The 12,001-nt window shown below is 37.3% G+C and overlaps 1 protein-coding gene across 2 annotated transcripts in view; it reads left to right on the forward strand.

Moving 5' to 3' along the window:
* The first annotated feature begins 921 nt into the window (after positions 1-921).
* Positions 922-12,001, forward strand: part of Ipmk (inositol polyphosphate multikinase) — a 50,406-nt gene continuing 39,326 nt past the window's right edge. For both annotated transcript variants that reach the window (XM_027931309.2, XM_071611243.1), the window contains exon 1: positions 922-1,353. In XM_027931309.2, the coding sequence (XP_027787110.1) occupies positions 1,164-1,353 (190 nt within the window). In that variant the 5' untranslated portion in view covers positions 922-1,163. The remainder of the gene's footprint in view (positions 1,354-12,001) is intronic.

Consider the following 12,001-nt stretch of genomic DNA (forward strand, 5'->3'; position numbering starts at 1 on the left):
ATATAAGATGCCAGCGGCAAACACAGGCATCGATGATACAATCCCTTTACAGAACCTCCCTTAGGTCCCAGTGTGCATCCACCTCTTCCTTCTGCCTTTGACCTAGTTAATTATCCACTCAGGACTTGGGGCGGGCGCTACCCAGAGGTCAAGTATGAAGGAAGGAGGGAAAGGGGAAAGAGATACTTGCTTATTTCTACAAAAAACAAAACAAAACAAAAAATAACCGTGTTCACTTAAAAAAAAAATATTATTCTTTCCCAACAGCCTGAAATTTGTTCCAAAATTCTTTTGAAAGAGCATTTTAGAGGGAGCAACTGGGGATTGGGGCTAAACTTGAAAGAGTACTTTGAAGATGCGTCTTCTATCGAGCTACCTGCTTTTACTTGTTCTTACGTAGGGTAGGGGTTGCAGGGAGTTGATTTGCACAGAATGGGTGGCCTCCCATTTCTGCCTCCGAACTCTCCCAGCACCTGACAGCTCCTCTCACCTGGAAGCCCCAGGGGTCTATAAGCCCGCCCCCGGGAAGCTCTGGGGCGCGCGTTAAATGAACAAAGGCAAAACTCCTTCTGTGGTGTCGTAACGCCAATCCTGGGGTAGAGACGAGAAGGACCCCTAAAATCCTCCAGATCGCGGTTCTGCCCACCCGCGCCGAGCGTCAGTCCCGCTGCTGGGGTCTGGTCGGGCAGCCTCTGGGCATGCTCAGTGAGGCGCCTGCCGCGGGTCGCGCAGTCGGAAGCTCGCAGAGGCCGCAGCAGTGCGGGGGGCGCTGACGCGCGCGCGGCTGCGGAGGGGACTGGAGGACGGCGGGAGGGGGCGGGGCGCGGGAGGTGGGGCCGCCGTCGCCGTCAGGGCCCCAGGGAGCGCGGGGCGCTGCTGCCGCCGCTGCTCCGCTCGGTTCCGTCTCCTGGGCAGCGGCGGGACCGGCGGCCGCGGCGGCGGAGGGACGGGAGCTGGGAGCCGCGGTCCGCAGAGTTGGGCAGGGGAGCACCCGCGCCTCCGCGGCGTCATGGGCCCCCTTCCCGGGCCTCAGCGGGCACCAGCCGCGGGAACCCCCAGGCCTCCTCGCGGCCGAGCCTGAGCGACCCCCGGGTTCTCAGGCACTCGCTCCCTACTCCCTATTTTTCCTCCTTTCGCCACCGTTACCGCTTGTGCACACGGTTATGGCAACAGAGCCGCCATCCCCCCTCCGGCTCGAGGCGCCCGGCGTCCCAGAGATGCGGACCCCACCGGTGAGCGATGCCGCCCCCGAAGGCGCCCCGCAACCAGCGGGCGGCAGGCTGCGTTTCCTCAACGGCTGCGTGCCCCTGTCGCATCAGGTGGCCGGGCACATGTACGGAAAGGACAAAGTGGGTAAGTGAGGGTGGCGCGGGGCTTCCAGCTACCCTTCTGTCTCCACGAGCTCCGTGGCCAACCGAGGCAGCCTGGCGCTCACAACGGTGCTGGGACAACCCCCCACTCCGCACCCAGGGCTGCACGCCGCACCCCTGGCCTCTTCCGCCCTCCGTGGGAGCCTCGCTACCGGTGCAGAAAGGGGCTCGGAAAGTGGGGCTATTTCTAGGGTGTGAGGCTCAAGCTTACTGGAGGGGCGACGGAGAAAGGCGTGTCCGGTCTCCCCAGGGAGGGTGGGTGTTCGTTGGAGACGGTGTTGTTAGTAAAAATAAGGAACTTCAATTTTACTGGACGGGGAAGTGAATTCTCCCTCGAGCGCAAGATCTGTTTATTATAGGCGAGTAGCTATTGCAAAAGAAAAGGAATGAAATGCAGATGATGCTAATCTAGTGCTTCTCAGTTGGGTGCAGCTGCATAGCTGGAGGGGGAAAAAAACAAAAAACAAGGCCTTCCCTCGAACCCCCGGGAAGCTTGCTTGGCTTAACCAGGATCTCTGCCTCCTTGTCCCTTGATGGGGTGCGTGCGTGCGTGTGTGTGTGTGTGTGTGTGTGTGTGTAGGTGTCTGTCTGTCTGTCTCCTGGATTTCTCTGGGAGGCGTGGTTCCAGTAGTGCAGAAACTCGGATTCAGGGTAGGAAATACACCCTGCTAGAATGATGCACAGATGAAACATTCATAAAACTAGCATGGCCTCTGTAATACATTTTGTAAGTTCACAACTTTTAAAGGATAATATGAAGCTTATCTCAATTTAGGAACTGTAATTCACCTAGTTTACTCAACAGTGGTTTCTAGAGCCATGATTACGTGAAGAATCTGATAGATGAGTACGTGAGTATTGCAGATCTTTGACCCGGAACAACCACTAGAGACTGTTTGTTTTTTGCTGGTATAATGATTCAGGTTTAGGTTGGTAAGTAATAAGGACATTTTTAGACCAATGACTAAGGTTAAGCCTGGTTAAGTGATACACCTAAAGTCATACAGCTACTATGTGTTACCATGTGATACCCTGGGATTTTCCTTGGACTATTGTTTTTTAAATTGTTCTGTACTTGCAGAAAGTACACAGACTGGGACTCAATTACACTCATGAAATGTTGAAAGAATGACAATTGACTGCTCTGTTAGTACATCAAGTTAGGAAACAGTACTTAAGGTGCTTAGCGTAGACATTTCCTCCTATGGGTCATATCTGTGTATGAGAGTTTGAGTGTACCCATGGAGTCTCTGTTAATAGAGACTTACTTACTCATTTATATTAATAAATTGTGATGATACTATTCCTAATAATATTTTAGATAGAGGGCTAAAAGATTGTTTACCTAAGGGTCCTAGAGCCCAACTTACATGCAAAGGGGGAAAAAGTCAAAATCCCAACATAAATAAAAACGATCTCTATGAAGATTGTTACTTAAGAACATAATCACTGCTTATCAAAGTATGTAATAGTGTTCTTATTAGAGTTACGTGAGATTAGTAAAAAATTAATTATGGTGACTTGAAATTACATTATAAACAGTGACTGAAAGAGTTGATTTGTCACTCAAATTTCCTAATTAAAGTAGCAGTTTACATTTTGGAGGATGTTTTTCCTCAATATTGTTTATTATTGTATTCAATTTAAAATAAACCTTTTTTCTATTAAGGTTTTTTTGACAAGGAACTGTCTTTGTATCACCATAATACAGTTCTTCAAAGATAAGGGTGCTGGCAACCTAATAAATATTGTGGAATTTAATTCTCTGGTACTTACAGAGTCATGCATCTATTAGTATTTTGAAAGGACACCTATATGATGATAGTCTTCCCTGTTCATAAAATGAATAACATAGTAATTCAAAGTTCATTATGTCTCTGCACTATCATGAATCACTTACAGTTTAAAGTACATTGCTAATCGGACTTTGGTCTGTCAACTGAAGTAATTCTCTGTAAACTTTGTTAAGGATATTGTGTGAATATTTGTTTTTGTATTGTTTTTTAATTTTTGTTCCTATCATTACATGGCCAGATTTTTCCATTTTAGGTTTGATATCTTAACTATCTCCAAAAAGGAGTTGTTATTTTTGGTAGTTTAAAAATGAAAAATGTAAACTTGATAGAACAAATGTGCTTAAACAGAAAATTATATGATGTTGTAGCTAAGTATCAAGACTATATTCATATTTCTGATTATCAGAGTTATAGTTTACATTCTCTACTCAAATCTGTTTTATCAAATACATTTTAATTTTGAGTTCCAGGAGTAAAACTTTTTTTTTTAATTGTAAAAATGGTTCATAATCTTTTAGGGAAAAAAAATTCTTTAAGTAATGCCCTTCCCCACATTCTTTTTCTCCCTGGGACAATCACTGGTAACATTTTCCATGCATCCTTAAGCCTTTGTTTCTGGGCACATACATAAACACATTAACACAATTCTAATTTTTCATACAGATAGATATATCAGCATTTTTTTTTTTCCTTTTGTAGTGCTGGGGTTGAACCCAGGCAACCTAATAAATATTGTGGAATATAGCAAGGGCTTTACCACTGGGTCACACCCCCAGTCCCAGCTTTTTTTTTTTAATCCTAATTATATCGTATAGTATAAACATATTTTTGTACTCCTTGATTTACAATGGGGTTACATCTTGATACACCTATTATAAATTGAAGAAAATTGAAAATGTATTTAATACTACTACCTGCCAAAATAAAATAACTTATTTTGAAAAAAATCCAAAAAAATGTCATAGCTTGGCATCATAATTTACTTTTACCCTTGTGATTATGTACCTGTAGCTTTGGAAGCTGTAGCTTTATGCCACTAACAGCGTAAAACAATATGCAACATAATCTTAGACCTGGAAAAGATTAAAATCTGAAGTATGATTTCTCCTGAAGACCTATTTTTTTGGCACCAAAGTTGAATGATTGTTAAATTGAACATTGTAGGTTGGGGACTGTCTGTGCTTTATTCTTCCTGTGTTATATTCTGCAGAGTAGATATATCAAAATTTGCTTAACAATATATTCTTATAAAAATATATTTTAGAGTTTGGCTATTATTTGTTGTAAATAATGTACTAAACATTCTTTTACATTGTAGCATACCTTGTATAACTTTCCTATTTCTATAAGTTTCACAAAAGTGTAAAATTACATTAAAAACAGTGACCCAGAGAGAGTTAATTTGTCATCCAAGCCTAATTAAAGTAATAGTTTGGATTTTGGAGGATGTTTTTCCTTAATATTGTATATTATTGCATTCCATTTGAAATGAATTTTTTTCTACTAAGGTTCTGTCAATTTAATTTCCCAAAGCTCTCTAGAGTTAGCATAAAATCCTTTTCTGTTTTAAGAACAAAGATATTCTCTTCTGTAGCCACAGTATATTTATTAAATGTGGGAAATTTAATAGTGATTATATTTTATAGCCCTTTTTCTTATTTTGTCAACTGTTCCAGTAACACTGATGTCTTTTATCCCATTTGTTTTTCTCAGAGGTAGAGCTGCTTAAGGATATCAAGTTGCATTTAGTTATGTCTCTTAGTCTCCTTTAATTTGTAACATAACCTCAGCTTTTCTCTTTCATAATATTGTCATTTTGAAAAATAGGCTAGTTGTTTATGAAATGTTCTTCAATTTGAGTTTCTGATTCAAGTGATGCATTTTTGGCTAGAATATTATTTATGTGTACCCTTTATAAGATAGCATGTCTAGAGACCTGTATCTGTCTGACCTTTATTAGTGGTTAATTTTGGTCAACTGGTCCAAGTGTCATCTGGCTTCTTCAGTATATAGTTGTTATTTTTCCTCTTGCAATTAACAAGCTATCTATGGGGAGACACTAGAAGGTCATGCAGATATCTGGAAGCCTCATTAAATTGCGCCCCTAGATTTGGCATCTATTGATTATTCTTGCATAAGTCTTTGACGGTTACAAAATCATAAAAATTTTCCAATTCTAGTATTCCCTGTAAAAATTTTCATTATGAGAGAGAGCCCTCCTTTTACTTCTGTCCATGCATGTCTACATTTATGATTGGTTTGGAGTCATGGATTTCTGTTTTATGTTTAAGAACTTTTCTTGCCTCTCAAATTGTACTGAATCTCGTCATTGAGATTGGCTTTCTGTCACCAAATTACTTTAGAGATTTACCTTCCTTCCTCACCCTAGAATCAGCCATTTGTCCAAGGAGCCCTGGTTAATTGGAATAATATTTAGAAACTCCGATTTGGGTGCTATATGTGGTGTAACTACTGAGTACCTTTGCTTCCAGATCTTTTCAGTGGATGAAATTTAAATGAATGTATAAATATTCCAGGAATCATAATTTTGTACTTCTAATTTCATTCCAATCTGAGTGCTTTCTTTTCTTTTTTGTTTCTGAATTTATATTTCTCTTCTTCCACATTGAGAACCCTGACTCCTGGTGTTATCATAGGTTTATGATTTTTGCTCAGTCCTATAATTTTCAGAATTTCTACTCCCATACTTCTGTAGAAAACAATCATAAAATGAAGAATTCAGCATGAGATTTTCTTATACTAAGGGTATGTGGTTGGCAACTGTTGAAAAATTTTTTAGGTTAGATTTTTGTTGTTGTTATTTCTCCCCTCTTTACAGTAATAGCATTTATTTGAAATATTTGGTTTCATGTGTTTCTGTTTAAATTCATTTCCATTCCATTATATACAGGAATGCTTATAAACTAACATGCTTTTGAAAGTTGAAACTTCTCCCCTTTGTTCAGAATGCCTTGTAGATAGCCAGTTTTATTGTTTTTTGATTCGCTTTTACTGAATTTCTTGTATAAATAAGCCCATTTATGAGAACTTTATTTCCCCTTCTTTCTGAGGCAGCAGGTAGTATGCTGTATATACTGTTTTGCACTTTGCTTTTAACAGATAATTTATCCTACCAATCAGCATAGAGCTTTTCCTCATTCTTTTTTCATTGCTCAGTTGTGTGCCACTGTGCATCTGTACCACAGTTTATTCATTTGGTTTCCTGAATTTGCTTTGGTCTTTTATTTGTTTTCATTGCTTTATTTATTTATCCTAGTAATACCTCACTGTCTTGATTCAAGTACTATATAGTTAAGTAGTGATAAATAGTAGCTTAAGCATCTTATTTTTCATTTCAAGATTGTTTTGACTTTTTCTGGCCCTTTACATTTCCATATAGAGTCAGATCACCTTGTCACTTTCCCCAAGAAACCTGATGAGATTTTGTTTGAGTTTGCTTTAAATCTATAGATTGTTTTGGTGAGAATTAATTTCTTCACAATCTTGAGCCTTTTAGTATGTGAACTTGTTATATTTCTCCATTTATTCAGTTCTTCTATAATTTCCTCTATAAGTTTTCAGAGTAGAGTTTGCTAGATTTTCCATAAGTATTTAATACTACTATGAATTATGTTGCCTTTTAAAATAACTTTTATTTTGAAAAAAATCCAAACTTAGAAAAATGTTTCCAGAATAGTGTGATGAACTATACAATTCATCTAGATTTACCAGCTACCAATATTTTAGTACATTTGCCTTATTACTCTTTGTAGATGATGATTTTGTAAAACTATATAATAATAAATTATAGACATCATGACCTCTTTCCTCTAAATAATTGTATAACTAAAAATAAGACTATTTCTTACCTAATCTTGATCAAATGATCAATTTCAGAATATAACATTTGGCTTTTGCCATTATTTACATAATATTTCTTATATTTGACCTTAGTTAAAGGCTGAAAAGCGATATACTAATATCCTTTATAGCAATGCTTTTGACCGTACAGCATCAGACATTGCATTTAGTTGTCATAACTTTTTTAGTTGCCTGGCATTTAGATCAGGTCTTTTTTTTTTTTAATCTTTTTTAACCATGAGAATTTTCAAGAGTTATAGGCATATGGCATTTTATAATATCCTTAATTATGTTTGACTGATTTTTTTTTTTTTCAGGTGTGATTAGATTCAGGTTATGCATTTTTGGTGAAAACATTGTTACGTTGTGCTCTAAAAAATCATGTTAAGAGGCACAAGATGTTAATGATAATGTTGATGTAACTTTGATCATATGATTAAGTGATGTCTGCCTAATTTTTTCCAATGTAAAATTATCAGTTTTACTATAGTAATTAAGTAATTTGAGAGGAACATTTTGAGATGGTTGTATACCCTGTTCCTCATCAAACTTTATATCCAGTGATTAAACATCCATTGATGATATTTGACACACTCACTTATTATATTAATATGATGGTTGCAAAACAAATAGTCAAACCTTTTCTGTTACTTTGGTTAATCAGCATTCCCCTCCTTATTTATTTATTTTAAATGATATTGGTCATCAAACCCAGGTTCTTATGTGTACTAGGCTAGCACTCTACTCAGAGCTATGCCCTAACCTTTTTTTTTTTTTTTAAATATTTATTTATTTTTTTTAGTTTTCGGCAGACACAACATCTTTGTTTGTATGTGGTGCTGAGGGTCGAACCTGGGCCGCAGGCATGCCAGGGGAGTGCGCTACCGCTTGAGCCACATCCCCAGCCCCATCCTTTTTAATTTTATTTTGAGCAGGGTCATTTTGTGTTGCCCAAGCTGGCATAACTTTCCATCTTCCTGCCTCAGACTCCTGAATAGTTGGGATCATAGATGTGTGCCACCATGTCCATCTTTCTTCATTATCGATTAGGATGGAATATTCATTTCAAATTTAAATGAATAGATATTATCTATTATTGTTACTGTTGATTTTAATGCTGATGTTCTCCCAGATTTGGGCACTGGTAGCTTCTTCAGGCTTGCTACTGTATGTTAATATTGCTTTTTTTCTTGTATTTTTTGTCACTTTCTGGCATAAAAGGTTTTCTATGTTCATTTTGTGCTTTTCATGTTCACACCCTGAAATGAGCCATTTTTCTTCAAGGAAACTGGTTCCTATGGGAATGAATGGTGTTTAGAAATCAAGATCTGGATTCCAGGTGTGGTCATTGCTCCTTGCATGTAGTTCTGTTTATTCTTTCACCAGATTGGATTAAGAAATATTTAATTTCATATTCTTGAAATTTTGAGTTCATTCTTATAATTTAGCAGAGTTTTTTGTTTTGGGTGTTTTTGTGCTAGAGATTGAATCCAGGTCCTTGCAAATTCTATTAAGTATAGCCCCATACCTATAATGTTTATTTGTTTATGTTTTTGTGGTGCTGGTGAACCAACCTGGGCCCTCACCCATGTGCTTTACCACTGACCTATCTGCCTAGCCACCCCCACACTATAACTTAAATTCAATACTACAGGGTTTTTGTTTTCTCCCATTTTCTGTTTATATCTCCTTTCTTCATTGAGAACTTTGCTCAAAACATTTGTATATTTAATTTTTGAAAATAAACCAACTTGCATTCCTGGAACAGAGTCCACATGTCCATGATAAATTATCCTGTATATATTGGTGGATTTAATATGCTAGTGTTTTGCTAAAATTTTTTTGGCTTATGTTCACTTGAGATCATGTTCTATATATTTTATTAAATCTGTTGTGGTTTTTAAAAATCATGATATATATTGGCTTCATAAAATTGGGAACTAATTGATATTTTTTCTGTTTTCTGATGAATTTGGTAATTTTTAAATTGATATTGTTGTTTGATAAAATTTACTCATAAAGCCATTGGTCCCAGCAAGTTGTCTTAGGTTTTAAATTATGAATTCAGTATTTTTAGTAGACGTGACAATTCAGATTTCTTATTGTGTCAGTTTCAATAATTTATGTCTAAAGGAATTTGTTCATTTTATCTGAATTGTTGGTTTTACTAGTATGAAATTTCTGATTCTCTTACTGTCCTTTTAATGTTTGTAGGATTTGTAGTGATATTGTGTTTTTTCACTTATTCCCCAAGAGAATATATATTTTCATGTTATTGATCTCAAAGAATCACCTTTTGATTTCACTTTTTCCCCCTCCATTGTCCATTTCTTATTTCAATGACTTTTTTGCTCACATCTTTCTATGTATTTGGAATTAATATATTATTCTTTTGCTAGCATCTTAAATTGGAACTTTTTTTTTCTTATATAAGCACTTAGAACTGCACATTTCTCTTTTAAGAATTTGAATTGGATTCCACAAATTTTGATGTGTTGTTTTCATTATTAAATTTAAAATACTTTCTAATTTCCTATTTGCTTTTTTGATTCATAGATAGGCATATGTTGTTTACTTTCCAATTATTTGGTATTTCCCCAAACATTGTATTGTTATGTCCATTGTGGTTAGAGAATATTCTCTGTATGAGTCTAACTTTTAGATTTTAAGACTTTTTTATGGCCTAGCTTGAGTTAGTAAATGCTCCATTTGTGCTTGAGAATGTGTATTCTGTTGGATGTAGCTTTTTTTTGAAATGGAATTTGGCCATGTTGGTGTTGTGGTTTAGATATGAACCCAAAAGCTCATGAGTGAGACAATGTAAGCAAGTTCAGAAGTGAAATGATTGGGTTATGAGTCTTAATCTAATTAGTGCATTAATCCCCTGATAGGGATTAACTGGGTGGTAACTATCTGTAGGCAGGTATAGTGTGGCTGGAAGAGGTGGGTCTTTGGGGTATATATTTTGTCCTTGGAGACTGCGGGGAGTAGGCAGGGGCATGCTCTCTCTCTCTCCCTCTTTCCCTCCCTCCTCTCTGCCTCCTGGTGCCATGCCCTGAGCTGCTTTCCTCCACACTCTTCTAGTATGACGTTCTGCCAATCCCTGGGCCCAGAGCAGTGGAGCTGAGTGTCTGTGGACTGAGACTTCTGAAACCCTCAGTGCCAGATAAACTTTTCCTCCCCTAACGTTGTTCTTGTCAGGTCTTTTGGTTGCAACAGTGAACAACTTGGTCACTAAAACAGTTGGTCAGGCTGGCCTCAAATCCTAGCCTCAAGTGATCCTGCTTCCTCAGTCTTTTGAGTAGCGGGACTCTGGGGTGCATGCCACTAAGCCCTCAGGATATAACATTCAATGTGTCAAATTGGTCAAGTTGTTTGATAGTGTTCAAGTTTTATATATCATGTACTAATGTTTTATTGATTACTAAGAAAGTCATTGGGGTTTTATTTATGGTTTTGTTAATCCTTTCACTTCTGTCAGATTTTGCTACATGTCTTTCGAATCTGTTATTAGGTATGTATATATTTGTGTCTTCTTAATGAGCTGACCTTATTATTATAGAATGTTTTCCTATATAAAAGAATCCTTTTCTTGAAGCTTATGGTGTCTGATATTGTGTAGTTTGGTGTATAATAATATTGATGTATCATCTTTCTTATGACCTGTACTTGCATATTACCCTTTTCCTTCATTTTTACTTATAACCCACATGTCTTTATATTTAAACTGTTTAGGATTTTGTTTTTTCCATCTATTTAATATTCTGATTGTCTTAGCTCCATGTTTTTGTTTTTCATTTGTTTTTAGAATATTTCAGCCTTTGTCTTGTCAAATATTTTCTCAGTCCCTTTCTCTCATTTAAAAAAATTTCCCTTAAGTATTTTTCTATACCTTATTTATATAGTTGATTTTAAACAGAAGATACAGTTAGCATATGTTTATTTATCATGTCATAGTTTTACTTCTAATAATAAAAGCAAGACATATTTCTGGAAGAAAAATTTAAAAAAAAGAAAAGAAAGAAAGAAAACTTACCTAGAATGTTCCTTTCATGGATAATTTTTTTTTTTCCCCTTAAACTGGGGATTGAACTCAGGGGTGCTTAACCACTGAGCCACATCCTCATCCCTTTTTATGTTTTATTTAGAGACAATGTTTTGCTGAGTTGCTTAGGTCCTCCTTAAGTTGCTTAGGCTAGCTTTGATCTCTCAATCCTAATGCTTTCAGCCTCCTGAGCCCCTGGGATTATAGGTGTTTGCCATTGCACCTGGTGCAGATGGAAATTTTAACTTGTGTTTATTTTTACATAGTTATAATCCTCCTGAATACACAACTTTTGTTGTGGTGGTGGTGGTGGTAAAAGACCCAATGTAAAATTGACCATCTTAACTATTTGTAAGTATAAACTAAGTGTTAACTGAGTTCACATTATTGTGCAACACATCTCTGGAACTTCTTGATTTTTTTTTTTTTTTGTATTAAACTGCTTTTTTTTTTTTTTAAATTTTGCATTCTTTAATTTTGGAGGAAAATAAAACAACAACAAAAAACACAGTACAACATCTAACTCTGCTGCCAAACTAGATAGGGGATAGGGGCTTGAGGCCCTCGTTTCTTGCCATAAGATGCCAAGGACAGGAGAAAACCCACTAGAAAATCAATCAGCAGAGGAAGCCAGGTGGGAAAGGGCCATTCAAGGCTGTAGGAGCCTTGGGGACACTATATAGAGGTCAGATTTCTCAGTGGCAACTCCTAACCTACTACTTTTAGGCGAGAAAAACTTTATAACCATTGAATAATTCCCCTGTTCCCTTTTCTCCCAGCCCCTGGTAAGCACAGTTCCATCTTCTATTTCTAAGAGATTGACAATTGGAAATCTTTTCATCAAGACTTTTTATGTGTATATCACTCTTCATTAGTCCCACAGAAAATGTCATAACCAGAGGAGCAAAGGATTTACTTGTTCTTACCTT

This window comes from Marmota flaviventris, chromosome 4 (assembly GCF_047511675.1).
Source record: "Marmota flaviventris isolate mMarFla1 chromosome 4, mMarFla1.hap1, whole genome shotgun sequence".
NCBI classification, from domain to species: domain Eukaryota; kingdom Metazoa; phylum Chordata; class Mammalia; order Rodentia; family Sciuridae; genus Marmota; species Marmota flaviventris.